Source organism: Eschrichtius robustus, chromosome 8, assembly GCF_028021215.1.
Source record: "Eschrichtius robustus isolate mEscRob2 chromosome 8, mEscRob2.pri, whole genome shotgun sequence".
NCBI lineage: Eukaryota > Metazoa > Chordata > Mammalia > Artiodactyla > Eschrichtiidae > Eschrichtius > Eschrichtius robustus.
This window is the reverse complement of record NC_090831.1, coordinates 117,779,336-117,806,999: the sequence shown is the minus strand read 5'-3', so window position 1 is coordinate 117,806,999 and position 27,664 is coordinate 117,779,336. Positions and strand designations below refer to the sequence as shown.

Sequence of the window (27,664 nt, the reverse complement as noted above, 5' to 3'; positions counted from 1 at the left end):
CAGCATCGTCTCCATGGGCAACAGATGGGAACAGGAACAACTAGGTTTGTCAGCCTCCCCCTTAAAGGAAACTCCCAGCCATGCTATACCTGGCCACAGTGGTTGTGGCTGGCTGCTGTGTGGGGAAGATGTAGCCCCCTCGAAGGTGAAGTCCAATTTTGTCTCCAGGAAGTTCCATCTCCACTTTTTGCTTCCTCCATTTCACTCGGCCCCCCTGACGCACGTAGACAAATCAAACACATTGGCATGAGCACATCACCGCTACCTCTTAACCACACGTGGAGTTATCTCCAGCTCTTTCCTTCTCCCACCTAGTTGAATTGCTATCTAGTCAGGCATCAAGCAAGAAAAGGGAAAGAATTTAAGAACAACGGGTTTTGTGATCAGCTGGGGGCTTGGGGAACATGTATCACGCTGAAGCTATTTGACATACATTATACAAACTGATAGTTTTCTGAACAAGAATCTCACTTATAACCAGGCTCAAATTGTCCATCGGCCCCAATATTTGCCCATGAGACATTCTACTTCCGTCTTTATCTTGCTGCTGAATAAAGTATATGAAAGTATCTTTTTCAGATTTCATCATGACTGATGTCGAGTGACTTAGTCTCACTTTATTGACTCTGCTATGAAATCACTGCAAACACGACAGAAACATTCCTCAGTGCATGGATAGATGTTTCTGTCTACCCAGACGTATCTTGTCTATGCAGCTTGAAGAGTTTAAGAAAAGTCAGAGCTACTTACAGTCTCATAGTCATACCAGACGGCATCAGGCACATATGCTGTCACTCTCTCTGCACCCTGAAATTAAAACAAACTATTGTCCTTTATGGCCCAGCCTCTGAAGTGGATAAAACTTCTTAATCACATACTGAGAATGCGTAAATGGCCTTTCTTTTCTCTACCAACTTGTGCTTTTCTTCTAACAGAGGCAATAACCTTGCCACTCAAAGAAAAATCCCAGATGGAACCGTATTAGGAATAATAATCATAATATTGAAATAGGTGTTGTGGTAAAAATTCCAGCTTTAGAGTCACAGAAGCAGATGTGATGACAGCGAGGCAGGGAGACAGAACAAGGAAGGCGGGCAGCCTCTAGAAGGTGGAAAAGGCAAGGAAATGGATTTCTCCCTTAGAGCCCCAGAAGCAACCGGCCCCACCAACATGGTGATTTTAGCCCAGTGAGACCCATTTTGGGCTTCCGACCTCCAGAAATGTAAGATAATAGATTTTTGTTGCTATGAGCCACTGCATTTGTGGTAATTTGTTACAGCAGCGATAGGAAACTAATACAGCCTCTCTAGACACAAACCAGACCAGTTAGCAGAGTCAACTGCAGCCAGGTGGAAAACAGGAAGAAGGACACGACGGTGCATAGAAGTGATGAAACATGAACCAGGAAAATCTGGGACTCCCTTCACTGGCTGAGAGGCAAGTTCTGCTTGGAGGAAAGGACGTAAGAGAAGTGCCATGAGACATCAGTGCTGTGAAGCTGGGCTTGGCAGAGAGGGCAGGGCTGGAGGGTGGGATTTTGAATAATTAAAAAAAAATTCCAGCTTTACACTGCGTACCTCATCTAATCTTCCCAACAGTCTCCAGTGATACATACTATTATTATCTCATCTTACAGCTGAGGAAGCAGCACATAATTTCCCCCAGACGGCACTGGTACCAAGTGGCAGAGACAACAAACACACCCAGATCACCCTGACCTTAGAGTGAGTGCTGAGTCACTGCTCCTCCTGCCTCTGCATCCTGGAAGAAGTCATGATCTGCTATGAGAATCTGGCAACACATAGGACAATTCTTAAACCCAGAGTCACCCGTAGATGCTTCTATACTGATTGGAAACTTGGTCAAGGACAAAAGACTTCTAGAGACAAAAATGTGTACCCATCAGATATCCATCTTCCCCAAACTCCAACACACCGTCTTCAAGGCTGCCCCAGCCACAGATGTTGGAAATGGGTTTGGAACAGAAAGAGGACAAATGGTTCCAAGAAGAGAGGAGTCTGGAGTTAGCAGGAGCAAGAGCAGAGACCACCAGTGTGTCTCGGTGGGAGCACTTGCCTCAGCCAGAACCGGCGTGATGAGGAGGCCGGGCCCCCATAAAAACTGTTGGTGCACATCCCAAGTGTTGCTGTCCTCGTAGAACCTAGAGACCAGAGAAATGTGCAATGACATTTGGGCCAGTGCTTTCTGGCAGCTCTCCCCCAAGCCTGTCTAAAACTTGCAGGCTCCCTGTCTGGGGCAAATTCCCCAAATTATTCCGTGACACCTATTCAATCCCCGTCTCCCTACTCCTGCAGGCAGATCCACTTTCCCTAGCCCCTGCACCCTCCTATTCTTTCCCCAATTTGGACAGAAGTTCCTATTTCAGTATCTCTATGCTAGGCAGGTTCCAGGCTATAATTGTATTTGTCATATCCCCCTTAAAAAAATAAGTAAAACAAGCAAGACATTTTAAAACCTCAGCTGACTATCCAAAAGGAACTAGATCTGATCACCCAAAAAAAGCAGACAAAAACTTTACTCTTTTCTCTTTTAGGATACCTACCTTTTAATAGAGAATTCTGGGAGATAGTAAAAACTTACCCACAATAATGAATATATATTATAATATATATTATAATAATATATGCCTGAGATATATGCCTGAGGGCCTAAAATGTCAGATACAGAAGGGGATTAACTGTATTTTGATTTTGACAAGAAAAAGTCTCCTTTTTCCTAGACCATAAAATTACTGTGTTAATTTTTAATAAGCGAGACCTGGGTTACTTTTTTCTTTTTCTATGATATGACCAATATAGACCTCAAAGATGTCCCCATTGATGACCAGCAAGTATATCCTCCAATATCCAGGCACTGGCTTTCAGAATATCTGTGCTCAAAACTGTTAGAATGAATTCACTTAAAAGCCAATCAATAAAACTGGTTGAATTCCATGTCCCAATTGAGGCTTTTATCTACATAGTATCAAACATAGTTCAACCTAATATCTCTATTTTCATGCTTTTTTCTTGTTTTTTTTTTTTTTTTTTTGCATCATGTACACAGAGCATTACTGTTCCCACTGTTCAAACCCTGAGGAATGCTACCAAAGGCATGAGGGACTGGGGCAGGGTTCCCGCCTAAATCAGAGCCTCCGTCTCAAGCCACTTCCGTACACTTCCCAGCACCATCTTCAATCCTTGGGTTTCTAAACAAGGCTTCTGGCTCCTTATTCTGCCAGGGCCAGTCATGAGAAAGCAAACCCCACTGCAGAGCTACTCACTGCAGCCACCAGAGGGTCCCACAGCATTAGCTAGGAAGCGAGGACACACCCTCTCCTACTACAAATCTCCACCAAGCTTATTAAATTTCCCCTGTGCCTCACAGCAGCTTCCCCGAGATTCCAGCCCCGAAACAAGATCGCCTGGAAACAACAGAGCTATTTGCTGGCTAATATAGAGGCATCAGTTCGTACTAAGTGGCCAGCTTTAAGGAAAGTCTCTTAAGTGTTCTTTTTTTAGAGTCAAATTAGAGATACACATTGGCTGACAATAAAAATTCTGCATTCAGGAAATCCTCCGTACTATTCTTATTAGTATGTAAATGACAGGCTCATACCTAGAGCCTGAACATGGTGCATGACAAAAGCGACCATCAGGTTCAAGCTATCAAATCCTTTAAATTAAGGCTAAAGAAACTAAGGATGAAAGAACTTAAACGATTTGTCTCAGGTATAGAGTTAGTTGGTGGAACAAAGACCCCAAATTCCACAACTTTTAGTCTAGTTCTCTCCCCAAAAGGGAACAGGCTATAATACTTAAATATACCTAAAATAGTACATAGGCAGCAATAGCCTTGCAAATACCAACTCGTTATTCAAGTTAAAAAAATATATCTGAGTAACTGTTTGGATTGTTTTAATTTTCACTCATTTTTTTAAAAAATATTTGTTTATTCATTTAGGCTGCTGCCGGTCTTAGTTGCAGCTCACGGGATCTTCGTTGAGGCATGCAGACTCTTAGTTGAGAACTCTTAGTTTCGGCATGCATGCAGGATCTAGTTCCCCGACCAGGGATTGAACCCAGGCCCCCTTCATCGGGAGCGCAGAGTCTTACCCGCTGGACCACCAGGGAAGTCCCTGCACTCTTATATTTGATGATACAGTCAATGTCACCCAGTTACATTAACAAAATTCCTTTGGGCTAGGTGAACTTACTCATGCAGAAGGGGCCTGGCCACCGTGTCCCCCTGGCTGTGAGCACGGTAGAAAAGGGTGTAGAGATAGGGCAATAGAGCATAGCGGATCGTAAGGTAGTGTCTGGAGGAATTCAACAGCAGAGAGTCAGCTCCAAAGGAGGCAGGATCCTGGGCCTGGGAAGAAACAAGAGGTTGCAACTGACACCTGGTTACAAATAAGAAAAGCCTCTGGAGATATCAGACCCCATTCATCACAACCAAGAGTTTTGTTCCTGCAAGACCTGGGGCCTACCTTGCAAACTTTGCCTCTGAGCAGTAGGGTTGGGCAAAGGGAGATCATTCCACCAAGTTAAGTGGCCATTCTTCCCCCTGCACTGCATCCCCCCTCATTCATTCTATGGGTGCTCTCAGTAGACTGCCATTTAAATAACTTTGAAGTATTTCCTCATTTGATTCTCACTACAAAATGAGCAATGTAAATAAAGTGTATAGAGGTTTGATTAAAAACCTTCACAGACTTGCCATTTCCTTGACTGCCGCGGTAGAAATAGCAGGGGTTGTGTCGGCAGGGCATTTTAATGGTGCATCATGAGTCCTGGTTAATTGCAAACGGTGGTCCCAATTAGCCTAAGTGAAGCACCAGGTAGGAAGTTGGCTCAACAGATTTCTCGGACAGGATGCAGGTAGATCCAGTCCTAACGTATGCCACGTCTATTTTGATCATATCTCCTGAGAGACCTACCTTGTAGCCTTGGCCATTGTGATTCCTGGAAAATGGATAGAATGCTCCCAGCTGCATCCACCTCCTGCAGAGCTCTTCGGGAGCATCCAATGTAAAGCCACATATGTCAGAACCCACCTGGAAGGACACACAGACAGCGACGGCACGTGTACCTCACTACCATTACCGTCCCCTGCTCCTGGGCTTTGCTTTCTACCAGGGACCTACCAGCTGTACTTGGCTAAACTCTTCCTGAGAAGGCTACTTCGGTGTGATGGAACTGGGCTAAATCCTATGTCCACTCTTTACTGCCAGGTGACTGCAAATGAATTACTTAACCCTTCTGTGCCTCAGTTTCCTCATTTTGTTAAAGTGGGCACTCTAGGGTTTTAGTAAATGAGATAATGGAAGTAAAACACTTGATGCACAATAGTTTTTTGGTGAATAGCAACTAGAAATACCATTGATATTATTACTTTGACCACAGCACTAGGAGAATTAATTTTCCAAAGCCTAATTCTGATCAGATCATTCATCTATTCAAAAATCCCCAGGGTCTCCTGCTGCCTGTCCTACTAGCGCCTCAAAACCTGGTTCCAACCTACCTTTCCAGCATCATTTCTCATTTCAGTCCTACACTCCGATCCTTAGGGACACTCAAATTCTGCCCCTTGCTGGTCTCGCTCAGGTTTATTTCTCAGTCTTAAAATGACCTCCCCCACATCAGTCTGATAAAACATACCCACTTTCAAGGTTAAACTCAAGTGCCATCTTTTGCACGAGTTTACTATTTACTCCCTCCTGTGACTCCCATTGTTCCTTGTAATCTTGTTAGAATTGCTAAGTCCCGTTCTCAGGATTTCTTTTAACATTTAAATTATATGTTCCTGTTCGCACTTTTACCCTAGCTTGTCATAATTATGTGTGTGTGTGTGTGTGTGTATATATATATATATATATATATATATAGAGAGAGAGAGAGAGAGAGAGAGAGACTTTGGGGGGGTGTGTGGAAGGAAGGTGTTTCTGTTACTATATTTATGTTTCTCTCCACCCTCACCATGCGTACCTAGCTCAACGCCTTGCTCGAAGTAAGAGCTCAATAAATAGATATGCTGAATTTAACTAAAAGATGCCAACTGTAACCTTAAGGACATGTGCACTTTTTTGTGTGTATGTTGTACTTTAATAAAAAATATTCCAACGATACCACTTCAAGCTTGCACCTTCTATCCTTATAAGGCAGTACAGGAAAGAATGTCGTGGTATCAGTGTCATACTGATGTGGATGAAGCACATAGCCCTCCAGACTTTAAATCCCTGAGCCATGGAGGGCAGTAGAGGGGAGCTTTATCATTTGAAAAACTTCTAGCCTGAGGCATTCTGGGGACTGGGATGTGGACTCACCATCGGGATACCAAAAAGGTTGAACTCGAGCATGCCAGGGATGGACCACCGAAGGTCATTCCAGGTGGCTGCGTTGTCTCCTAACCAGTGGGCTGCAAACTTGCCAGACCCCGCAAAGGTAGAACGGGTTAAAATGAAGCTTCTCTTGTTAGGGAACACAGTCTTGACAGCTCTAGAAAGGGACAGAGACTTAGGGAGTCAATGTGTGACCTTAGCGTGTCTTAGCCCAGAGGATAGAGTGATAGTATCGAGGATCTCAAGTTAATACCTCACTCTTCTCTTCTAGCCCTCTCCTGCAGAGTTAGAGTTGCTGTTGGGAGCAGACTGTACCATTGAGTATATTTATATTTCGTTTTGTTTTGTTTTAGGCATTTTATGTACATCATTAACTCCATAATTTCAAAGTTCAGTAGAAGGATACTGAGCCAGTACCTAAAACCCCAAAGCACACGAAGTCTATAAGTTACTTAATCCTCCATACACCAGTCTATAACAGTATGGCAGAGAGGAAAATACATGGGCCATGGACTCATGCAGAAATGAGTCCAAATTTTGCTCTTACATTTTATTAGCTGTTTGACCTTGGTCAAATTACTTCTCTTTCTTTCTTCCAACCTTCCATTCATTCATTTATTCATTCTTTCTTTCATTATACACAGTACACAAATACTTATTGGATTCCTTCCTCCCTATGTGACCAGGATTTTCTTCATTCATTCAATAATAACAACCATACTTATTTGCCGAATTTTTTTTTTACATTCCTTTTTCTGTATAGCTGGTTTATTTTGTTTTAATATAGCAGGTTCTTATTAGTTACCTATTTTATACATATCAGTGTATACATGTCCATCCCAACCTCCCAATTCATCACACCACCACCCCCACCCCCGCCTTCCCCCCTTGGTGTCCATATGTTTGTTCTCTACATCTGTGTCTTCATCTGTACCATTTTTCTAGATTCAACATATATGCGTTAATATACGATATCTGTTTTTCTCTTTCTGACTTACTTCACTCTGTATGACAATCTCTAGGTCCATCCACGTCTCAACAAATGACCCAATTTCGTTCCTTTTTATGGCTGAGTAATATTCCATTGTATATATGTACCACATCTTCTTTACCCATTTGTCTGTTGATGGGCATTTAGGTTGCTTCCATGACCTGGCTATCATAAACAGTGCTACAATGAACATTGGGGTGCATGTGTCTTTTTGGATTATAGTTTTCTCTGGGTAAAGGCTCAGTAGTGGGATTGCTGGCTCATATGGTAATTCTATTTTTAGGTTTTTAAGGAAACTCCATACTGTTCTCCATAGTGGCTGTATCAATTTACATTCCCACCAACAGTGCAAGAGGGTTCCCTTTTCTCCACACCCTCTCCAGCATTTGTTGTTTGCAGATTTTCTGATGACGTCCATTCTAACCGGTGTGAGGTGATACCTCATTGTAGTTTTTTGATTTGCATTTCTCTAATAATTAGAGATGTTGAGCAGCTTTTCATGTGCTTCTTGGCCATCTGTATGTCTTCTTTGGAGAAATGTCTATTTAGGTCTTCTGCCCATTTTTTGATTGGGTTGTTTGTTTTTTTAATATTGAGCTGCATGAGCTGTTTATATATTTTGAAGATTAATCCTTTGTCCATTGACTCGTTTGCAAATGTTTTCTCCCATTCTGAGGGTTGTCTTTTCATCTTGTTTATAGTTTCCTTTGTTGTGCAAAAGATTTTAAGTTTCATTAGGTGCTATTTGTTTATTTTTGTTTTTATTTCCATTACTCTGGGAGATGGGTCAAAAAAATCTTGCTGTGATTTATGTCATAGAGTGTTCTTCCTATGTTTCCCTCTAAGATTTTTACAGTGTCCAGTCTTACAGTTAGGTCTTTAATCCATTGTGAGTTTGTTTTTTTTTTTCTTAAAGATTGATTGATTGATTGATTGATTGATTGCTATGTTGGGTCTTCGTTTCTGTGCTAGGGCTTTCTCTAGTTGTGGCAAGCGGGGGCCACTCTTCATCGCGGTGCACGGGCCTCTCACCATCTTGGCCTCTCTTGTTGCGGAGCACAGGTTCCAGACGCGCAGGCTCAGTAGTTGTGGCTCACGGGTCTAGTTGCTCCGCGGCATGTGGGATCTTCCCAGACCAGAGTGTGAACCCGTGTCCCCTGCATTGGCAGGCAGATTCTCAACCACTGCGCCACCAGGGAAGCCCCCATTGTGAGTTTTTGTGTATGGTGTTAGGGAGTGTTCTAATTTCATTCTTTTACATGTAGCTGTCCAGTTTTCCCAGCACCACTTATTAAAGAGGCTGTCTTTTCTCCATTGTATATCCTTGCTTCCTTTGTCATAAATTAGTTGACCATAGGTGTGTGGGTTTATCTCTGGGCTTTCTATCCTGTTCCATTGATCTATATTTCTGTTTTTTGTGCCAGTACCATACTGTCTTCATTACTGTAGCTTTGTAGTATAGTCTGAAGTCAGGGAGCCTGATTCCTCCAGCTCTGTTTTTCTTTCTCAGTATTGCATTGACTATTCGAGGTCTTTTGGTTTCCATACAAATTGTGAAATTTTTTGTTCTAGTTTTGTGAAGAATGCCATTGGTAGTCTGATAGGGATTGCACTGAATCTGCAGATTGCTTTGGGTAGTATAGTCATTTTCACAATGTTGATTCTTCCGAGCCAAATACATGGTATATCTCTCCATCTGTTTGTATCATCTTTAATTTCTTTCATCAGTGTCTTATAGTTTTCTGCATACAGGTCTTTTGTCTCCTTAGGTAGGTTTATTCCTAGGTATTTTATTCTTTTTGTTGCAATGGTAAATGGTCAACATTTCCTTAATTTCTCTTTCAGATTTTTTGTTGTTAGTGTACAGGAATGCAAGAGATTTCTGTGCATTAATTTTGTATCCTGCTACTTTACCAAATTCACTGATTAGCTCTAGTAGTTTTCTGGTAGCATCTTTAGGATACTGTATGTATAGTATCTTGTCATCTGCAAACAATGACAGTTTTACTTCTTTTCCAATTTGTATTCCTTTTACTTCTTTTTCTTCTCTGATTGCTGTGGCTAAAACTTCCAAAATTATGTTGAATAATAGTGGTGAGAGTGGGCAACCCTGTCTTGTTCCTAATCTTAGAGAAAATGGTTTCAGTTTTTCACCACTGAGAATGATGTTGGCTGTGGGTTTGTCATATATGGCCTTTATTATGTTGAAGTAGGTTCCCTCTATGCCCATTTTCTGGAGAGTTTTTACCATAAATGGGTGTTGAATTTTGTCAAAAGCTTTTTCTGCATCTATTGAGATGATCATATGGTTTTCATCCTTCAATTTGTTAATATGGTGTATCACATTGACTGATTTGCATATATTGAAGAATCCTTGCATCCCTGGGATAAATCCCACTTGATCATGGTGTATGATCTTTTTAATGTGTTGTTGGATTCTGTTTGCTAGTATTTTGTTGAGGATTTTTGCCTCTATATTCATCAGTGATATTGGTCTGTAATTTTCTTTTTTTGTAGTATCTTTGTCTGGTTTTGGTATCAGGATTATGGTGGCCTCATAGAATGAGTTTGGGAGTGTTCCTTCCTCTGCAATTTTTTGCAAGAATCTGAGAAGGATGGGTGTTAGCTCTTCTGTAAACGTTTGATAGAATTCACCTGTGAAGCCATCTGGGCCTGGACTTGTGTTTGCTGGAAGATTTTTAATCTTCTTCTTTAATCAGTTTCAATTTCATTACTTGTGAATGGTCTGTTCATATGTTCTATTTCTTCCTGGTTCAGTCTTGGAAGGTTATACCTTTCTAAGAATTTGTCCATTTCTTCCAGGTTGTCCATTTTATTGGCATAGAGTTGCTTGTAGTAGTCTCTTAGGATGCTTTGTATTTCTGCGGTGTCTGTTGTAACTCCTCCTTTTTCATTTCTGATTTTATTGATTTGAGTCCTCTCCCTCTTTTTCTTGATGAGTCTGGCTAATGGTTTATCAATTTTGTTTACCTTCTCAAAGAACCAGCTTTTAGTTTTATTGATCCTTGCTATTGTTTTCTTTGTTTCTATTTCATTTATTTCTGCTCTGATCTGTATGATTTCTTTTCTTCTACTAACTTTGGGTTTTGTTTGCTCTTCTTTCTCTAGTTCCTTTAGGTGCAAAGTTAGATTGTTTATTTGAGATTTTTCTTGTTTCTTGAGGTAGGATTGTATTGTTATAAACTTCCCTCTTAGAACTGCTTTTGCTGCATCCCATAGGTTTTGGATTGTCATGTTTTCATTGTCATTTGTCTCTAGGTATTTTTTGATTTCCTCTTTGATTTCCTCAGTGATCTCTTGGTTATTTAGCAGGGTATTGTTTAGCCTCCCTGTGTTTGTGTTTTTTACATTTTTTCCCCTGTAATTTATTTCTAATCTCATAGCCTTGTGGTCGGAAAAGATGCTTGATATGATATCAATTTTCTTAAATTTACTGAGGCTTGATTTATGACCCCAGATGTGATCTATCCTGGAGAATGTTCCATGTGCACTTGAGAAGAAAGTGTAATCTGCTGTTTTTGGATGGACTGTCCTATAAATATCGATTAAATCTATCTGGTCTGTTGTGTCATTTAAAGCTTGTGTTTCCTAATTAATTTTCTGTCTGGATGATCTGTCCATTGGTATAAGTGAGGTGTCAAAGTCCCCCACTATGACTATGTTACTGTCAATTTCCTCTTTTATAGCTTTTAGCAGTTGCCTTTTTATTGAGGTGCTCCTATTTTGGGTGTATGTATTTTTACAATTGTTATATCTTCTTCTTGGACTGATCCCTTGATCATTACATAGTGTCCTTCCTTTTCTCTTGTAACATTCTTATTTTAAAGTCTATTTTATCTGATATGAGTATTGCTACTCCAGTTTTCTTTTGATTTCCATTTGCATGGAATATATTTTCTATCCCCTCACTTTCAGTCTGTATGTGTCCCTAGGTCTGAAGCGCGTCTCTTGTAGACAGCATATATATGGGTCTTGTTTTTGTATCCATTCAGGGAGCCTGTTTCTTTTGGTTGGAGCATTTAATCCATTCACATGTAAGGTAATTAGCGATATGTATTTTCCTATTACCATTTTCTTAATTGTTTTGAGTTTGTTTTTGTAGGTCCTTTCCTTCTCTTGTGTTTCCCACTTAGAGAAGTTCCTTTAGCATTTGTTGTAGAGCTGGTTTGGTGGTGCTGAATTCTCTTAGCTTTTGCTTGTCTGTAAAGCTTTTGATTTCTCTGTCGAATCTGAATGAGACCCTTGCTGGGTAGAATAATCTTGGTTGCAGGTTCTTCCCTTTCATCACTATAAACATATCGTGCCACTCCCTTCTGGCTTGTAGAGTTTCTGCTGGGAAGTCAGCTGTTAACCTTAATGGGATTCCCTTGTATGTTATTTGTTGTTTTTCCCTTGTTGCTTTTAATAATTTTTCTCTGTCTTTAATTTTTGTCAGTTTGATTACTATGTGTCTCGGTGTGTTTCTCCTTGGGTTTATCCTGCCTGGGACTCTCTGCACTTCCTGGACTTGGGTGGCTATTTCCTTTCCCATATTAGGGAAGTTTTCGACTATAATCTCTTCAAATATTTTCTTGGGTCCTTTCTCTCTCTCTTCTCCTGGGACCCCTATAATGCGAATGTCGGTGCATTTAATGTTGTCCCAGAGGTCTCTTAGGCCGTCTTCATTTCTTTTCATTCTTTTTTCTTTAATCTGTTCTGCAGCAGTGATTTCCACCATTCTCCCTTCCAGGTCACTTTCCATTCTTCTGCCTCAGTTATTCTGCTATTCATTCCTTCTAGTGCATTTTTCATTTCAGTTACTGTATTGTTCATCTCTGTTTATTTGTTCTTTAATTCTTCTAGGTCTTTTTTAAACATTTCTTGCAACCTTTCGACCTTTGCCTCCATTCTTTTTCTGAGGTCCTGGATCATCTTCACTATCATTATTCTGAATTCTTTTTCTGAAAGTTTGCCTATCTCCACTTCATTTAGTTGTTTTTCTGGGGTTTTATCTTGTTCCTTCATCTGGTACATGGTCCTCTGCCTTTTCATTCTGTCTATCTTTCTGTGAATGTGGTTTTCGTTCCACAGGCTGCAGGATTGTAGTTCTTCTTGCTTCTGCTGTATGCCCTCTGGTGGATGAGGCTATCTAAGAGGCTTGTGCAAGCTTCCTGATGGGAGGGACTGGTGGTGGGCAGAGCTGGGTTTTGCTATGGTGGACAGAGCTCAGTAAAACTTTAATATGTTTGTCTGCTGATGGGTGGGGCTGAGTTCCCTCCTTGTTGGTTGTTGGCCTGAGGCGACCCAACACTGGAGCCTACCCGGGCTCTTTGGTGGGGCTAATGGCGGACTCTGGGAGGGCCCACGCCAAGGAGCACTTCCCAGAACTTTTCCTGCCAGTGTCCTTGTCCCTGTGGTGAGCCACAGCTGCCCCCTACCTCTGCAGGAAACCCTCCAACACTAGCAGGTAGGTCTGGTTCTGTCTCCTATGGGGTCACTGCTCCTTCCCCCTGGGTCCTGATACGCACACTACTTTGTGTGTGCCCTCCAAGAGTGGAGTCTCTGTTTCCCCCAGTCCTGTCAAAGTCCTGCAATCCAATCCCGCTAGCCTTCAAAGTCTGATTCTCTGGGAATTTGTCCTCCCATTGCCAGACCCCCAGCTTCGGAAGCCTGACGTGGGGCTCAGAACCTTCACTCCAGTGGGTGTACTTTTGTGGTATAAATGTTCTCCAGTTTGTGAGTCACCCACCCAGCAGTTATGGGATTTGATTTTATTGTGATTGCGCCCCTTCTACTGTCTCATTGAGGCTTCTCCTTTGTCTTTGGATGTGGGGTATCTTTTTTGGTGAGCTCCAGTGTCTTCCTGTCAATGATTGTTCAGCAGTTAGTTGTGATGCCGGTGCTCTTGCAAGAGGAAGTGAGCGCACGTCCTTCTACTCCGCCATCTTGAACCAATCTCCCTTGCTGAGTTCTTAAAAATAACACACTGGCGACTGGCATCTAGTGAGACTAAGAATTTGATCATGTATTGAGTAAATCTGATCATATATTAAGTCCATAGCAATAATGGCCTTACTCTGATGTGGCAATTGCCATGGAGTAGCCGTACAGATTGTGGACATCGTACTGCTTGCCCCAGTGCTGTACTGCATCCATGCAGAGACTCTTGCAGAACAGGTACCCATCCAGGATTCCTGCGACAAGAGAGGGATCAGTCAATGAGAGCCTGAGATGCATATTCCCTGTTTCTCGACTATCACCTGAAATTGTGGCTCCCTAGGCAGGCATTTTTTGTGGCCATCCTGGAAATCATCATACAGCTTCCTCACTATCAGAAGGATATATACTTTCAGTAGTTTCTCTGATATATAAAAAAATTGTGCTGACCCATACACATTCTCCCACCTGGGTGCACATGTGACCAGAGGCAAGTATTTGGAAGTAAGTGGATCCAGTTAGACTTGAAGTTAAATCTGAAGTCTTCCAACTGAGCTAAATTAAGTGGTCCAAGAATAAAAATATTAGATGAAAGTGTAAATTAGTTTCTCACCCTTTCTCTAAGCTGTTATACGGGATGATTGACCAATCTCTCTTTCATTCATCCAATCTTTTCTGCTCCCCTTGCACCACTATGGTTCAGATCCAAATTACCTTTGTCTTAACCATTGCAATCATTTTCTTTTTTTTTTTTAATTTTTATTTATTTATTTATTTTTGGCTGTGTTGGGTCTTCGTTTCTGTGCGAGGGCTTTCTCTAGTTGCGGCAAGCGGGGGCCACTCTTCATTGCGGTGCGCGGGCCTCTCACTATCACGGCCTCTCTTGTTGCAGAGCACAGGCTGCAGACGCGCAGGCTCAGTAGTTATGGCTCATGGGCCCAGTTGCTCCGCGGCATGTGGGATCTTCCCAGACCAGGGCTCGAACCTGTGTCCCCTGCATTGGCAGGCGGACTCTCAACCACTGCGCCACCAGGGAAGCCCTGCAATCATTTTCTTAATGGCTTATTTAACTCTGATCTATTGATCTTCTAATTCATATTAGAAGCACACATTAATGCCAGGTCAATATTTCCAAAACCATTTGACTGTCATGTTTCCCTCTAAAACTTAAATAATTTCTATCACCAAAGAATGAAGCCTCCCATCTGAGTCTCTCAGCATTTGATGCTGACCCACCTGCCCTAATTTCCTATTTTTCCATCAGACTGGAAGTTTTCATAAGATGCTGTAATTCTAGCAGCTCATTCTTTTCTTAATCAAGATACAATTTGTCTGTGAGCCTCTAGATTTCTTCAAACTACAATAAATGCTGTGATTCCAGGGCCACACCCTGGGATACAGTGTTGTTCAAAGTTCAATCAGAACTCACTAGCATCATATTCACTGACTCTGATGTTGACCCGCCCCCCCCCCCACCCCCACCAAGCCATGGGTTCTGGCTTCCTTTCATTTTATGGTCCAAATCTGTTCTTCACTGTCTTGACATCACCACACTTGACCTTCATATGAAGACCTAACCTGGTTACCTGGTCTCTCTCTGGTTAGCCCTAACCTATCTGGGTACACACTTGAGAGGAAAATGAACTAACCACTAACCTCTGGCTTCTGCACCATATCTTCTCTGGAACAGAAACAGCTCAGATGTAGGTAGAAGGACTAGGTTGATTGCCCCTTTTGAATTTACGCCTCATTTAGGAAAGCACAGAGTGTTTTGATTTTCTTTCCTAGTTTTCTTTATACAGTACCCACATTTTCCTTCCCTTATGCAATTTATGTAAAAAATCCCTTGCCAGGTTATTCATATCTATCCTTATGAATTTAAAATACCAGATATGCATTGCCACTTTAATCAAACCAACCAGCACTTACTGGGAGTGAATGGGGGATAATTTAGATTGCTTGTGGAACATCCTGAAACTGAACCATCCACGAAGTTGGAGACTTCATTCATATCCTAGAAGACAAAGAACAAAGACTATTAAGAAAAAGTAACATGTCCTCGTATGTTGTACTGATGGTGTCTTTCTTTTTTTTTGAGGACTCAGAGAAATGATTCTAGATATTTCTTTTTTTAACGAGGTTCTTATGTTAAGGAGAGAAATAGATGTTCCTGTCCTGTCTTCTCTACCCATTGAAGGCTTTGTGGAGAAGCTTCTTAAAATCCCTTCAAAATGATGTATGTATATAATCATTGAAAATGAAGAATTTCCAAAAATACTAGGTGAAAAATATTTCAATTTATATGGTCCCATGTATATCAACTTATACATTCTTTAAATATTCAAATATAGCTATGAATACACACACATATAAATGCATATACATATATAATGCAAACATATGCAGAGAGAGTGAGAGAACAAGCATGTACCCACAGCTGTGCAAGTGAGGGCTCTGGAAAGATGCATACTGAAATATTGATGGTAGATGTCTTTGGTTGATATCACTTTAGCTCTCCTCATCTGTTTAGCTCTCTGTATTGTTTGCATTTTCTACCTTTCTCTTATAAATAGAAAAAAGTTCAACTCCAGAGCTCTGTAAATTGTGCTGGACCCCTGATGCTTTGCATTTGCTTTCATTTGACATCATGTGAGACATTTGTCCTTTCTGCAGCCACAGTTCTGTCGCTCACTTGATTACTTTGGCTCTGATCAGTTATCCAACACGTCCAAGTGAAAGAGCCCTGAAGTGACAATTGAACAATTTGTGTACTTTGTCACAACGTAAGGAGTATATGACCTATTTTTACTTCAGCTCATTCATTTGTAAAAGGAGAGCTAGGCTCGGAAAAAACAGATATCTCAGTTTACTTCCTTCCACTTCTAACAATCTGATTTTGAAGTCTAAGCTACATGTTTTGGTAAGATTATTTGAATAGTAAGAGAGAGAATACCTAGAATTATTGCCATACTTGCTTTCCTCTCCTCCTCTTCCCCCTGTGCTCCATGACTCGATGATATAGAGATACACAGTCTGAATGTTAGCCGCCTAGTAATCAAAATGTTAAGAACTCACAATCCAGATTCCATCAAATTCTACTTGATTGTGGAAAAGCTCACACTCATTTGCCCACCAAGCAGTACACTTGGGGTCGGTGTAATCGGGAAACACAGTTTTTCCAGGCCAGACCTGCAGGAGGAAAAGAAAAATATTGATCAAAGGAAGTTAAATGAATACAGAGTAAAACAGAGTACAAAGAAATTCCTAATATGATCATGGCAACAGAGGTGCCCAGGCACAGGTCCTTTTCAATTAGGAATGTAAAGTGCTTTAAATATTTAGAATAAATAGGAGGAGTCAAATAGTCACTTGAGAAAAAACTTATTTCAAAAAAATGGTTAAGTCTTTGCTAATCTTCAACTCTGCCTCATCCTTCCCTCACACTTTCTCTACTCCCAATCCTAGGAATGGTAAATGAGGGAGAGTACTGTATAATTTCAACTGACCCATGACAAGTTATGGGTTCTAACCATCAATTACTCTTCTCTATTCTCTTCCTATCCACTTCTTCTCAGACACTAGGCACTCGGGTCAGCAGAGGTGTTAGAAGTGAATCAGCAGATAACACCTTCATGGAAAACAAGGACAAATAAGTTTGAGAAAGAACTAGTCAAACTTGCCAAATAACAGAAAAACTGAGTAAGAAGAGGAATGAAATAGTTTCATTGGATTTGCCAGTTAGGAGGTAACTGGTGCCAAAGCAGCATCAGTGGAGTGACGGGGGAGGAAAGTAGACTGCAGTCAGCTGAAGAGTGAATGGGGGGTACTTCCCTTGTGGCTCAGTGGTTAAGAATCCGCCTGCCAATGCAGGGGACATGGGTTCGAGCCCTGGTCCAAGAAGATCTCACATGCCGCGGAGCAACTAAGCCTGTGTACCACAACTACTGAGCCTGCCTGCCACAACTACTGAAGCCCGTGCGCCTAGAGCCCATGCTCTGCGACAAGAGAAGCCACAGCAACGAGAAGCCCATGCACCACAACAAAGAGTAGCCCCCGCTCGCCGCAACTAGAGAAAGCCCGCACACAGCAACGAAGACCCAACGTAGCCAAACATAAATAAATAAAATGAATAAATTAAAAAAAAAAAGTGAATGGGGGGTGAGGTGAGGAGGTGGACACTCAGTATCTAAGTCTATTGTTTAAAGGGACTTTGCTGTGAAGGGAATGTAAGAACTGGGATGACTGGTAGGTATTTGAGGATGAAAGGACAAGGGCAAGTTGATCCCCAGCATATATAAGGCACCTGAAAATGTAAAACAAAACAATTACAGACACACACACACACTGCCACAGCCCCTCCACCAGCCCCCACTTCCCCATTAAGATACCTCCCCAATGAGTGGAGTCACTCCATCTGAAGCATTCACCCATATCTTCATATCTGAACCCCTGTCATACGGGCCATAGGGATTACTTGGGGAAGAGTTGTTGGAGATGGCTGGATCCTAAGAAAGGGAAAAATACAATGAGGGTCCTAGCTTTGAGCTAGAACCACTGAAAGGGAACTGGGGATTGAGGGATGAGGGAGGGGGAGGGGGCGTAATGACAAGGAAGAGCAAGGACCTGATGTGGGGGAATAAGAGGATAGCACATACCATAATGATGACCAATTTTTGTCCGTTACTGTGTAACTCTTTAACAAACTCAGGGAAGCCCTTAAAATTTACTGGATCATAAGTGAAGTCCTTCCTCTCGTGCATATAATCAATATCAGCATGCTGAACGTCCTGAAAGAATACACAACGTCCACAATTTATGAGCCCACCCCTGGAATCAGATTAGCTGCATCACCCTACCTTGTCGCCTGGCGCTCCGGCTTTGAAAACCAATCTAACAAACAAACCACAACAGTTACAAAAAATATCACTAAGGCTATCAAAACACATCCATTACCTAAATGCTATGTCATCCACAAGATAAAGGAGAGAAGGGACTGGCTCTCCCACTTCTCCCGCATTTGACTGCACCACATTTTGTATTGTTGCTTCTCTTCCACTTAAAGCCTTCTTTGGCATTTGCTCTTTCCTAATTTTACTTGTATGAAAACAGTGGAGCCCAGAATGAAATTGACTCTTGCTCCAAGACCTAAGCGTCTGCCTCCAAGGGAGTGGGGTAAGGGAGAGAAGAGGATTATTCCAGAGACTACTGGGCGTTTCTCTTTGCATCTCTTGTAAGACCTCGCTACTCATTATATAATAGACACATTCAAATTTAGCCACTTAAATCATAAAAATATTTTATTACATGTATAAACTGTATTCTTTTGTTCCCTTAAACTAGGGAAAGAAATGCCTTGAGAATACAAATAAGAATGCACTGTGTAGAATGTCATCAATACAGTAAGTATAAGAAAACCAGTTCCTTCAAGGAATGGTTGGCCCAACAAAAAAGTCCAGCGTTCTGAATATATAAAAATATTTTTGTTGTATATTTTTTAAAAAAACTCAGGAGGAGAGAGTATAAACAATTGTTCTTATTCCCCAAGAAAATTCTTTTATTTTTGGAGGATTTTTTGCTGCCTTACTTACGTAAGGCAGCTGTGCGGCACGGTTTCTCTCCATGACTTCTTTCATGTTACCCAGGGTTCCATAGTCATAACGACTGAGATGAAACCCAAGTGCCCAGTATGAGGGTAGGGCTGGCCGTCCAATGAGCTGAAAGAATGATGTGAAATGAAAGTTAGCAAATACTCTATTTTTAACAAAACTTTTTCTACGCATTAGTTTGGGGGCACAAAACATACCCCACTTTCCAACACACTATCTCCTTAATATTGGAATGCTAGCCCCTTTAATAAGTCATTAAGGTTTGGATCAATATGTAATAGCACATTTATAATAGCTACTTATAATAGCATATGTTTGTGAGTCACACTTGCATATTAAATTTACATTTCTTTGCTCTTATTTACAATTTCCTCAGTCATAACCATAACGTTATAAATTTACCTCTTGATACTCTTGAACCACTTGCTCTGGAGTGTTTCCCAAGAACACGTAGAAGTCGAGAATGCCCCCAGTGGTGCGGTAAGTGACAGCTGGGGTGGGCTGGAGGGAAACCTCTTGAAAGATTAAAAATGAAGCAAATAAACATTAGAATTTATTCTAGAGTAATAATTACAAAGCTTTAGACCAGAGGATCACCAGTCATCTGAACACTAATGAAGTGATCCTAATGCCTCAGTTTTTGTATAAAAAGGGACAAACTCTGACAATCAAAGTCCAACCTCACAGCACAAGAAAGGCCAAAGCATTTGTCCTGTGACAGATTTCCATAACTGGTGACTGCAGTGTCTTAACTGCTGTGTCAGGATTTCATGAAAAAGTAACCAGTTTCAGGAAGTGGTCCAGAATAAGCCATTGCGGCATAAAAATGGTTGTAAGCTGAAAACGTTTGAGTTTCTGAAATCCCTTATCCACCTAAAGGAAGAGCCTCCCATACGAACTCAGTTGTCATAAACCCCCTGCCCTGGAGCAAAACTAATCTCCTCTGAGACAATAAATCGGCAGCACACAAGAATACCCAGCCCCCACTATCCTCCTAAGGGCTCACTGATCTTTCCAAAACGTCATCTGTTGTTCCATTAAATGCCCTTTATCCCTCTCACCCCTTCTAAGAAGCCATTTGTTTCATCCTAAGTACATTTCTTCCCCTATTAGGATGGTTTGTAAGTCCCAAATTCTAACCACTCCTTTGAGCTACTCACTGAGCACTCTTGTGTATATGCAGGTTGCACACGTAAATAAACCTAGTTTTTTCTCTTGCTAACCTGTCTTTTGTCAGATTGATTCACAGCCCCTCAAATACCAAACCTAAGAGGACAGAGAAAAAAATTTTCTTCTCTGCCATTCACAACTACAGAATATGCTGTTCCCACCCCATATCCCATCATTATTGCAGGAACATAACCTGGCTAGACACACGGAGGTACCAGCCTCAGCAGATCTCACATCAAGCAAGAGCCAAACTAAAAAGATGTCAGAGATGATACTATAAATTCAAAATCCCTCTAAGCCCCAAATGCAATTTTCAGAGATGAAGTCTCCCCATAGCCTTGATTTGCATTAGGGATAAAAGGTCTCAAGATCGACTAAAATGTACTCTTCAGGCATGAGAACAACTCACACGGAGTATCTAGGATTCTGTGGCTTTTCCCTCTAAGCCTGACACAGATTGTTTTCTGGTTCCTTTCAGCCACCTGAAACTGTACAATCCTTGTATAATCTCAGTCTATTCTTTGACTATCAGGTATCTTAGAATCATCTTTGATCACTTAGAGTGATTCTCAAACAATCTGTGGTAAAGGATCAGATCTTTATTTTCTAAATTTCCAGTTCTTTGCAAACTGATACTTTTGTAAAATAACATGAAAATGAATTATTAGAAAAAGTTTCATACATGTACTTGGATGCTACAGCAATGTTTCCTCTTAATTTTATACTCATCTTACTGTAGACCTGAAACAGTCTTTGAACACTCCATGGGTCACGCTTTAAGGAGTACTGATCTAGTCCATCAAGTCCCGGTTGAGAAGAGGGTGGGGATCAATATCCTGTGCTGACCATCAACCCTGGGAGATTCTGACAGAACTCCTCTTTCCCTGTAGGGATTGATTCATTGCCCTGGGATTGGTTGTTACTGGTGCAAGCAGAAGAACAGTTGAGAATCACTGATCTGATCTAAAACCTTCAAAGATAAGGAAGCAAGCTACTTCCTGGAATCCTATGATATTATACCATTTGGTCTTAAACAATCTGACTGTACTCTGCCTGACCCTCACGCTCCACTTTACCTTGCTACCCCTGGAGGTCTCGATGTAACATTCACACCTCAGTTGTAGTTCCTCGGTTACACCCTGCTATTAGAGCAATTACCTGTTTCCTACCAGAGCTTTTATTAACCCCTGTACTGGATGAAAGTCTGAGGAAGGAGAAGAACAAATTGGTAGAAACGGCCTTAGAATAGACTGTAGGAAAGGGTTAGCTGTTTTAACACTATAATAGTAAATATTCCAACAGAGGCAACCAGATTCAAGAAAATCGTAAGCTAAGAGAGAAAACTCTACTCATGGCTACCATGAGTCAACAGGTAATGAAGTATGAATGGCACAGTCAGAGAACATATAAGGCCCCAAGCTACGGCTCAGCCATTCCTAAAGGGTGCCATTCCTTTATCATAATGCTGTAAGAAAGGGACTGAAAATCATCCTTGTGTATGAATATTCCTTTAGTCTTTTACCCATGGCATTGCTGTTCATCAGAAACACTCCAAAGGACAATCCACTAGCATCTTCAAGGCATAGGAAGAATGTCTGTGCACCATACAAGTTAGTTCCATCCTGCAGAAAGATAATTTAAAACCAAAAATTTACAAATAAACCCCACATGGCCAGAAATAGCTTAGGAAATCGATGTTAATCATGTGAGGAATTGACAAGGGACTCATGTCAAAGAAGACACAAATTTTTAATGTAAGGTCTACACTTGGTTGATGTTAATCAAGTGAATTAGCATTTTCATATAGAATGAGCCAGCTATGACCATTTATCTAATAGAAATGTGAGAACCTGTGATATGTTAGGATGTGAGAGAACAGGTTTGAAACTGTAGTTCAAAAAAGCTCTTCTCTACGGATATCAAAAACAAACTTATGGTTACCAAAGGGGACACGTTGGGGGTAGGGATAAATCAGGAGCTTGGGGTGAACTATATAAGACAGATAACTAAAAAAGGACCTACTGTATAGCACAGAGAACTCTACTCAATATTCTGTGATAATCTACATGAGAAAAGAATGAATATATGTATATGTATAACTGAATCACTTTGCCGTACACCTGAAACTAACGCAACAGTGTAAAGCAACTATACTCCAATAAAAATTTTTTTTCAAAAAAAGAGCTCTTCTCTCAAAGAGGCGTGACCTTGACTCAAAGAGTCTTGACCTAACCTCATCTGCAAAAACTCCATCGAGCCCTAATATAAATCAGGCACCTTTCTAATTTGCAACTAGATGGAGCTCTACTTAAGATATATGGTCTTCTAGTCTTTACAACAGCATACATTAGAACTTGAGCTGGTCTTCTAGACTTTAGAACAGTAGTTTTCAACCTGGGCTGCATCCCACCCCAATTAAAACAGAATCTCTGGGAATAGAAGCAGACGTTGATAGTTTGTTCAATTTCCCCGGGTGATGCCAATGTATAATCATGTTTGAGAATCACTGCTCTGGGACAGCATATCTCAAAATTTGGTGTGCATACAAATTACAAAGGAACCTCATTTCAGTGTGGGGTCTAATTTAGTAGATGGAAGAGGGAGCTGAGAGCCCAAATTTGTCACGTGGTGGTGCCCATACTGCACACTTCAAGCAGCGAGGATCTAAGGCTCCTTATTGAACAAGCATCACCAGCCATATCCCAGATGAGCTGCTTGGACCCAACACCTTCCCTGTTTTTCTGATAGGCCTATGGTATGGTGAGGAGCGTGGGCCAGGGATTAGATCCTATCTCTGTTCCTTACGAACTATTTTTTTTTTACATTGGGCTATTCATTTGGCTTTTCTAAACCTCAGTTTCCTTGTCTGTTAAATGGAATAAATTAGACTTATTTTTCTCAGAGTCCTTTTGGTAAATAGAGATAATATATTTAAAAATTCACTTAATAAATTATTCCTCTAATTTCCTTTCATCCAGCCACTAGTTCTGCTTAATTGGGAAAGTTGCTGAACAAGACCTGAATGTAGTATTGCTGAGTCTAGAAAATGCCTCTACTTTGAGTTTTAGCAGTCAAAACAAAACCAAGAGAGAAAAAACAAAATAAAATAATAACAACAAAACTCTACTCCTTCTATTCTTTCACTGCCCCAAACATTCTTCACACAAAGAATGATTAATACAGAATGTTAGCTGATATTTTATCCTGTTTTGCTGACAAACCTGGTAAGTTGGTGATTTGTAAAGGTCAACCTAAAATATGGTAACCATAACCAGCATATTGTGCAGAATCAGTATTAGTTTTCTCCACAACTAGTTAGTTCAAAACGAAAATGTGATGAAAAATACTTGGTATTTATTGAGAATTTTCTATGTGGCAGACACCCTTCTAGAGACTCTACATGTATCAATTCATTTAATTCCCATCACAACCCTATGAAGTAAGTATATTACCCCCATTTCATAGATGGGGAACTAAAGACACAGAGAGGAAACCTGTCCAGAACCACAAAACTGGTGAGTAGCAGTGCCAGAATTCAGACCCAGATAGCCTCACCTGAGCACCTGCCTCTCAACCGTTATACTGTAAAGCTAGGAGTGACCTTCATGAAAGAGGCTATGATATTCAGTGGAAAAGGGGCCCATCCTGAAAGGTTACCCCTTTTGGGATTGTGTCCCTGGCAAATATGGGCCAGGTCTTCCAATTCATATCATGCCGGTACTGCTGGTGCACGTGTTCTCCCAGACCATACACGTTAGCACTGGGCAGTCGGATGGAGAGCTGCAGGAACTGATCAGCAAACAGCAGGGGCCCGATGCTGGAGTCAAACCTAGACATGGGTGGAAAACACAGGGACTGGTGGGCAAGTGGAGTGGAGGGTATGCAACTGCTTAGAAAACTGTTCTTGTATCTCAAAGACTCAATACTCCCTGTTTAATCGGCCTCATTTGCCCTCCTGTGACACTTTTCCGTGGACATCAAGAGATCAGGATTTCCTGAGGGCAGGTACCATTCGGCACATTTCTTAGATTTGTCCCCTTGACTCTCTATCACATGACCAGAATATTAGTCGTACGTTATAGTAGATGCCCCATAGAGAGTTACTGCTGGATAGGTGTTAGATGGATGGAGGGAAAAAAGGGAAAATAAGGAGGAAAAATGACCAAATGGAAGGAAGAAAGAGAAAAAGGACACAGCCCAGTGCCTGGCCTACAATAAATGCTTAGTAATAGAAGAGGAGGAGGAGGAGGAAGAGGAGGAAGGAAGGAAGAGGAAGGAAGGCGGAAAAAAGTACACATTTGGAGGTGGAGAGTCTGGTCACCAACAGTGGGCTCACAGCCCTCAGGAATACTGTAGAAATGCATCCTTTTCCAGGCTTGCAAACCTCCCTCCCCCACAACCTTCATACTCAAATCTCCAGATAGGTTTGCAAAACTTACAGAACATGATTGTTGCTCGTTCTGATCACTTTGATGCTAAATGGCTGTTTGGAGATCTCAACTTTATAGGTCAAGGAAGAAGCAGCATTTCCTTTGAAGGGTTGCACATGTTCATGGGGCACTTCGTATCTGTCCTGGTTTTGGTCAGTTAACTGTCCAGAGAGATTAGGGAAAGACAGTCAAAATGAAAATGTCTCTGTTTTTCTAAAACAGAAGCACGCCTACCAACACCAGCGTTTCCCAACATCTGTGCTCCTGGTACAGGAACCTGTGCAGCAAATGACATTATGTCTGAAATTATGTCACCAAATTCAGATGTTTAACACTTGGACATAAGTTAGCTTTTAGGTAGAAATATATACTACAAGTCTGCAGACATAAACTATCTCTAGAATTTTCAAAGTTGTGATAATTCTTTTTTTCCTTCCCTGTATCATTTCACATGGTATAAAGGGAAAATAAATGAAAGCCAAAGCTCACCAGTGAACTCTATAATATACATTTAGGAAGTTATCACACTGAAGGAAGGCTTTCAACATACACCTGCTAAGATGCTTTCAACATACACATGCTAAGTAAGAATAATGACAGTAGAGAAAAATACCTCCATTAGCAAATTTTTCTCCTTTGTAGTAACTGCAGTCATCAGGTTGGGAACAAGAACTTCTCCAAAAAAATTTTAAATAAACAAATATCATATGCTATCACTTATATGTGGAATCTAAAATATGATACAAATGAACTTATTCACAAAACTGAAAGACACACAGACACAGAAAACAAAATTAGGGTTACCAAAGGGGAAAGGGGGGTAGGGAGGGGTGAATTGGGAGTTTGGGATTAGCAGATAAAAACTACCATATATAAAATAGATAAACAACAAGGGCCTACTGTAGAGCATAGGAAATTATATTCAGTATCTTATAATAAACTATAATGGAAAAGAATATGAAAAAAAGAAAAAAAGAAACAAACTACAACCTTGAAGTGGAAACGGTTAGACGTCTGGTATTCCGCTGTGAGAAGGACATTGTTGACATCATTTCCAAAAAGAGATGGAGAAGGCAACCTTTTCAACTGGGCTGTGAATCCTAATGTGAAGGGGGTAAAGAGTTTTCATAGCTGGTAAATTCACAAACAGCCACATACAATTAAGCTTTATGTCAAAGGGGCTGGCGAAAAGCCTTTACTTCCCATAAGAAGAGGAGACACAGATGTGTACCTCATCATACACACATACTGCCTTCGGCCAGATTCTGAAGCTAGGTATTGTCATTGCCTTATTCAAAAACCATGCCTCTCTTCTCCAAAATCTGAATGGAAACATCCCTCAAAGGCCTAACTCTCGTTACACCAGCCCATCCATCACTCATATACCCTTTATATTCTGAGCCCTCAAGGTGTTCACATCCATTATTCCTTCTCAGTTATCTTCATGTTACGCCACAGGTGGTCGTATGCACTGATGCCATCTCCCCAGTTATGTGACAAGCCAGGTGAGAGTCGAGACCTTATTAGAAAAGCCCATCAGGCCAAGAGGCCCTGGAAGAGGAGCATGCCTCTTCCTTTATGCGAAGAGCCTCCCTAAGTATCCCCAGCATGTCCATTATTATGTCTGCATTTTGAGGTGGGAGAAAGAAGGGGGGATGTTTAGTCCATGAACACTGACACTGGCTAGCTAACTTTCATAAAGCATGGATAAAATTGGAATTGTTTCCATATCATTAAAATTACATTATATTAGAGTTGTTAGTAGTCTCAGAGGTTACTGAGTTCAAATCCCTCTCTTTAAAAGTTAGAAACTTGGGGAACGAAGAAGTTACAATGTTTGGACAAGGTTACAAAGGTACATAATGACAGAGTCAGGAATAGGACATGTCTCCCAACTCCCAAGACAGAGAGTGATATTTTTCCTTGATGCCAAAATAGACTCTAGTCCTTGCTCAAGGGCAGTGCCCACCTCCTGTCACACGCTGTGGTAGCCGTACAGAGTAACACCCCGCCTGCTGCTACAGCTCTCTTCTGCAGTGTACAGAGCCAACCTGCAGAGGATCTGGAGCTCCTTCCTCAAGGCTGAGTCTGGCTTACCTGCATGTGTGTTCACAAGGCTGCCCTCCACTTGATAGCCATGACTCTTAGAATAGTAGCACCAGGGCACACTTATGGTTCCCTGAGGTTTCCAGCAGCACCCACGCTGGTCACACGTGGCCTGAAATAAGAGATTAGTTAGAGTAACTCCACTATGTGTAGAACACTATCATTGATAAATTTAATTTGAGCATGCGGTCTCATGAGTCTTGTTTTACAAATAAGGGACCTGATATTTAAAGAAATTGTGCTGCATCCCAGTCAATGCAGTGCTTGCACTCAAAACTCACTTTTCTGGCCACCATCCTTCCTTGTTGTTGTTATCATATAACAGTATATGATCACAATGCATTCTCTACCTGTCATCACAATAAACCTGGTAAGTTTATTTAACTATTCTAAACTACTATATAGTTATATCACCTGTAACCCAAAATGACAAATGAAGCTTCACTGATATTGGCTTTGGGCTTTAAAAAAAACTTTGCAATTAACTTTATTCAGAAGCTTTGAAATCAAGGCAATTTTGCTTTGACTTTTAAATGTGTATATTACAAATGGGTATATATAGTATAGGTGACATATATGCATATATATTATACATATATACATAGTGTATACATACGTGTGTGTGTGTATATATATGTGTGTATATATAGTCTCTTAACTCCTCCCAAGGCAGTAAGTAATTGTTCCTTGAAACCCAAATAGATTCTGATTCTTACTTAAGAAAGGTACCTGCCTTTTACTACAATTAATGACTGAATCACATGGAGACTAAAATGGATACAATCTCTTTCTCATATAACTAATTTGGAAGAAGCAATCAGGTTAAATACAAAAAAAGTACAAGGAAACCACTCCTCTTGAGTGTAACTAATAAAATACTATAGCAAAAATTACGGGTTGTGGCTTCCAAGATTAGATTACAGAGTGTCTCCTGTCTTGCTCGCTCCCTCCCTTTCACTTGCTCTGTTGGAGCTCTCACTCTGCGAGAAGTGAGGTGCTGGACTGCAGGATGACCCACATGGTGAGGAGCTGAGGGAGGTCTCCAGCAAGGAACTGAGGTCCTCAGCCCAACAATCCTTGAGCA

At 41.1% G+C, this 27,664-nt stretch overlaps 1 protein-coding gene across 4 annotated transcripts in view; it reads right to left on the bottom strand.

Moving 5' to 3' along the window:
• Positions 1-27,664, bottom strand: part of MGAM (maltase-glucoamylase) — a 107,369-nt gene that overhangs the window by 44,801 nt on the left and 34,904 nt on the right. For all 4 annotated transcript variants that reach the window (XM_068549592.1, XM_068549589.1, XM_068549588.1 and 1 more), the window contains exons 4-21: positions 26,572-26,692; positions 25,465-25,574; positions 24,484-24,635; positions 23,702-23,873; positions 21,567-21,666; positions 19,277-19,389; positions 18,857-18,982; positions 17,924-18,055; positions 17,657-17,773; positions 16,344-16,457; positions 15,198-15,282; positions 13,408-13,525; positions 6,326-6,497; positions 4,940-5,056; positions 4,217-4,371; positions 2,077-2,161; positions 751-807; positions 90-214 (exon numbers count right to left, since the gene is read on the bottom strand). In XM_068549592.1, coding sequence (XP_068405693.1) covers positions 90-214; positions 751-807; positions 2,077-2,161; positions 4,217-4,371; positions 4,940-5,056; positions 6,326-6,497; positions 13,408-13,525; positions 15,198-15,282; positions 16,344-16,457; positions 17,657-17,773; positions 17,924-18,055; positions 18,857-18,982; positions 19,277-19,389; positions 21,567-21,666; positions 23,702-23,873; positions 24,484-24,635; positions 25,465-25,574; positions 26,572-26,692 — 2,171 coding nt within the window. The remainder of the gene's footprint in view (positions 1-89; positions 215-750; positions 808-2,076; positions 2,162-4,216; positions 4,372-4,939; positions 5,057-6,325; positions 6,498-13,407; positions 13,526-15,197; positions 15,283-16,343; positions 16,458-17,656; positions 17,774-17,923; positions 18,056-18,856; positions 18,983-19,276; positions 19,390-21,566; positions 21,667-23,701; positions 23,874-24,483; positions 24,636-25,464; positions 25,575-26,571; positions 26,693-27,664) is intronic.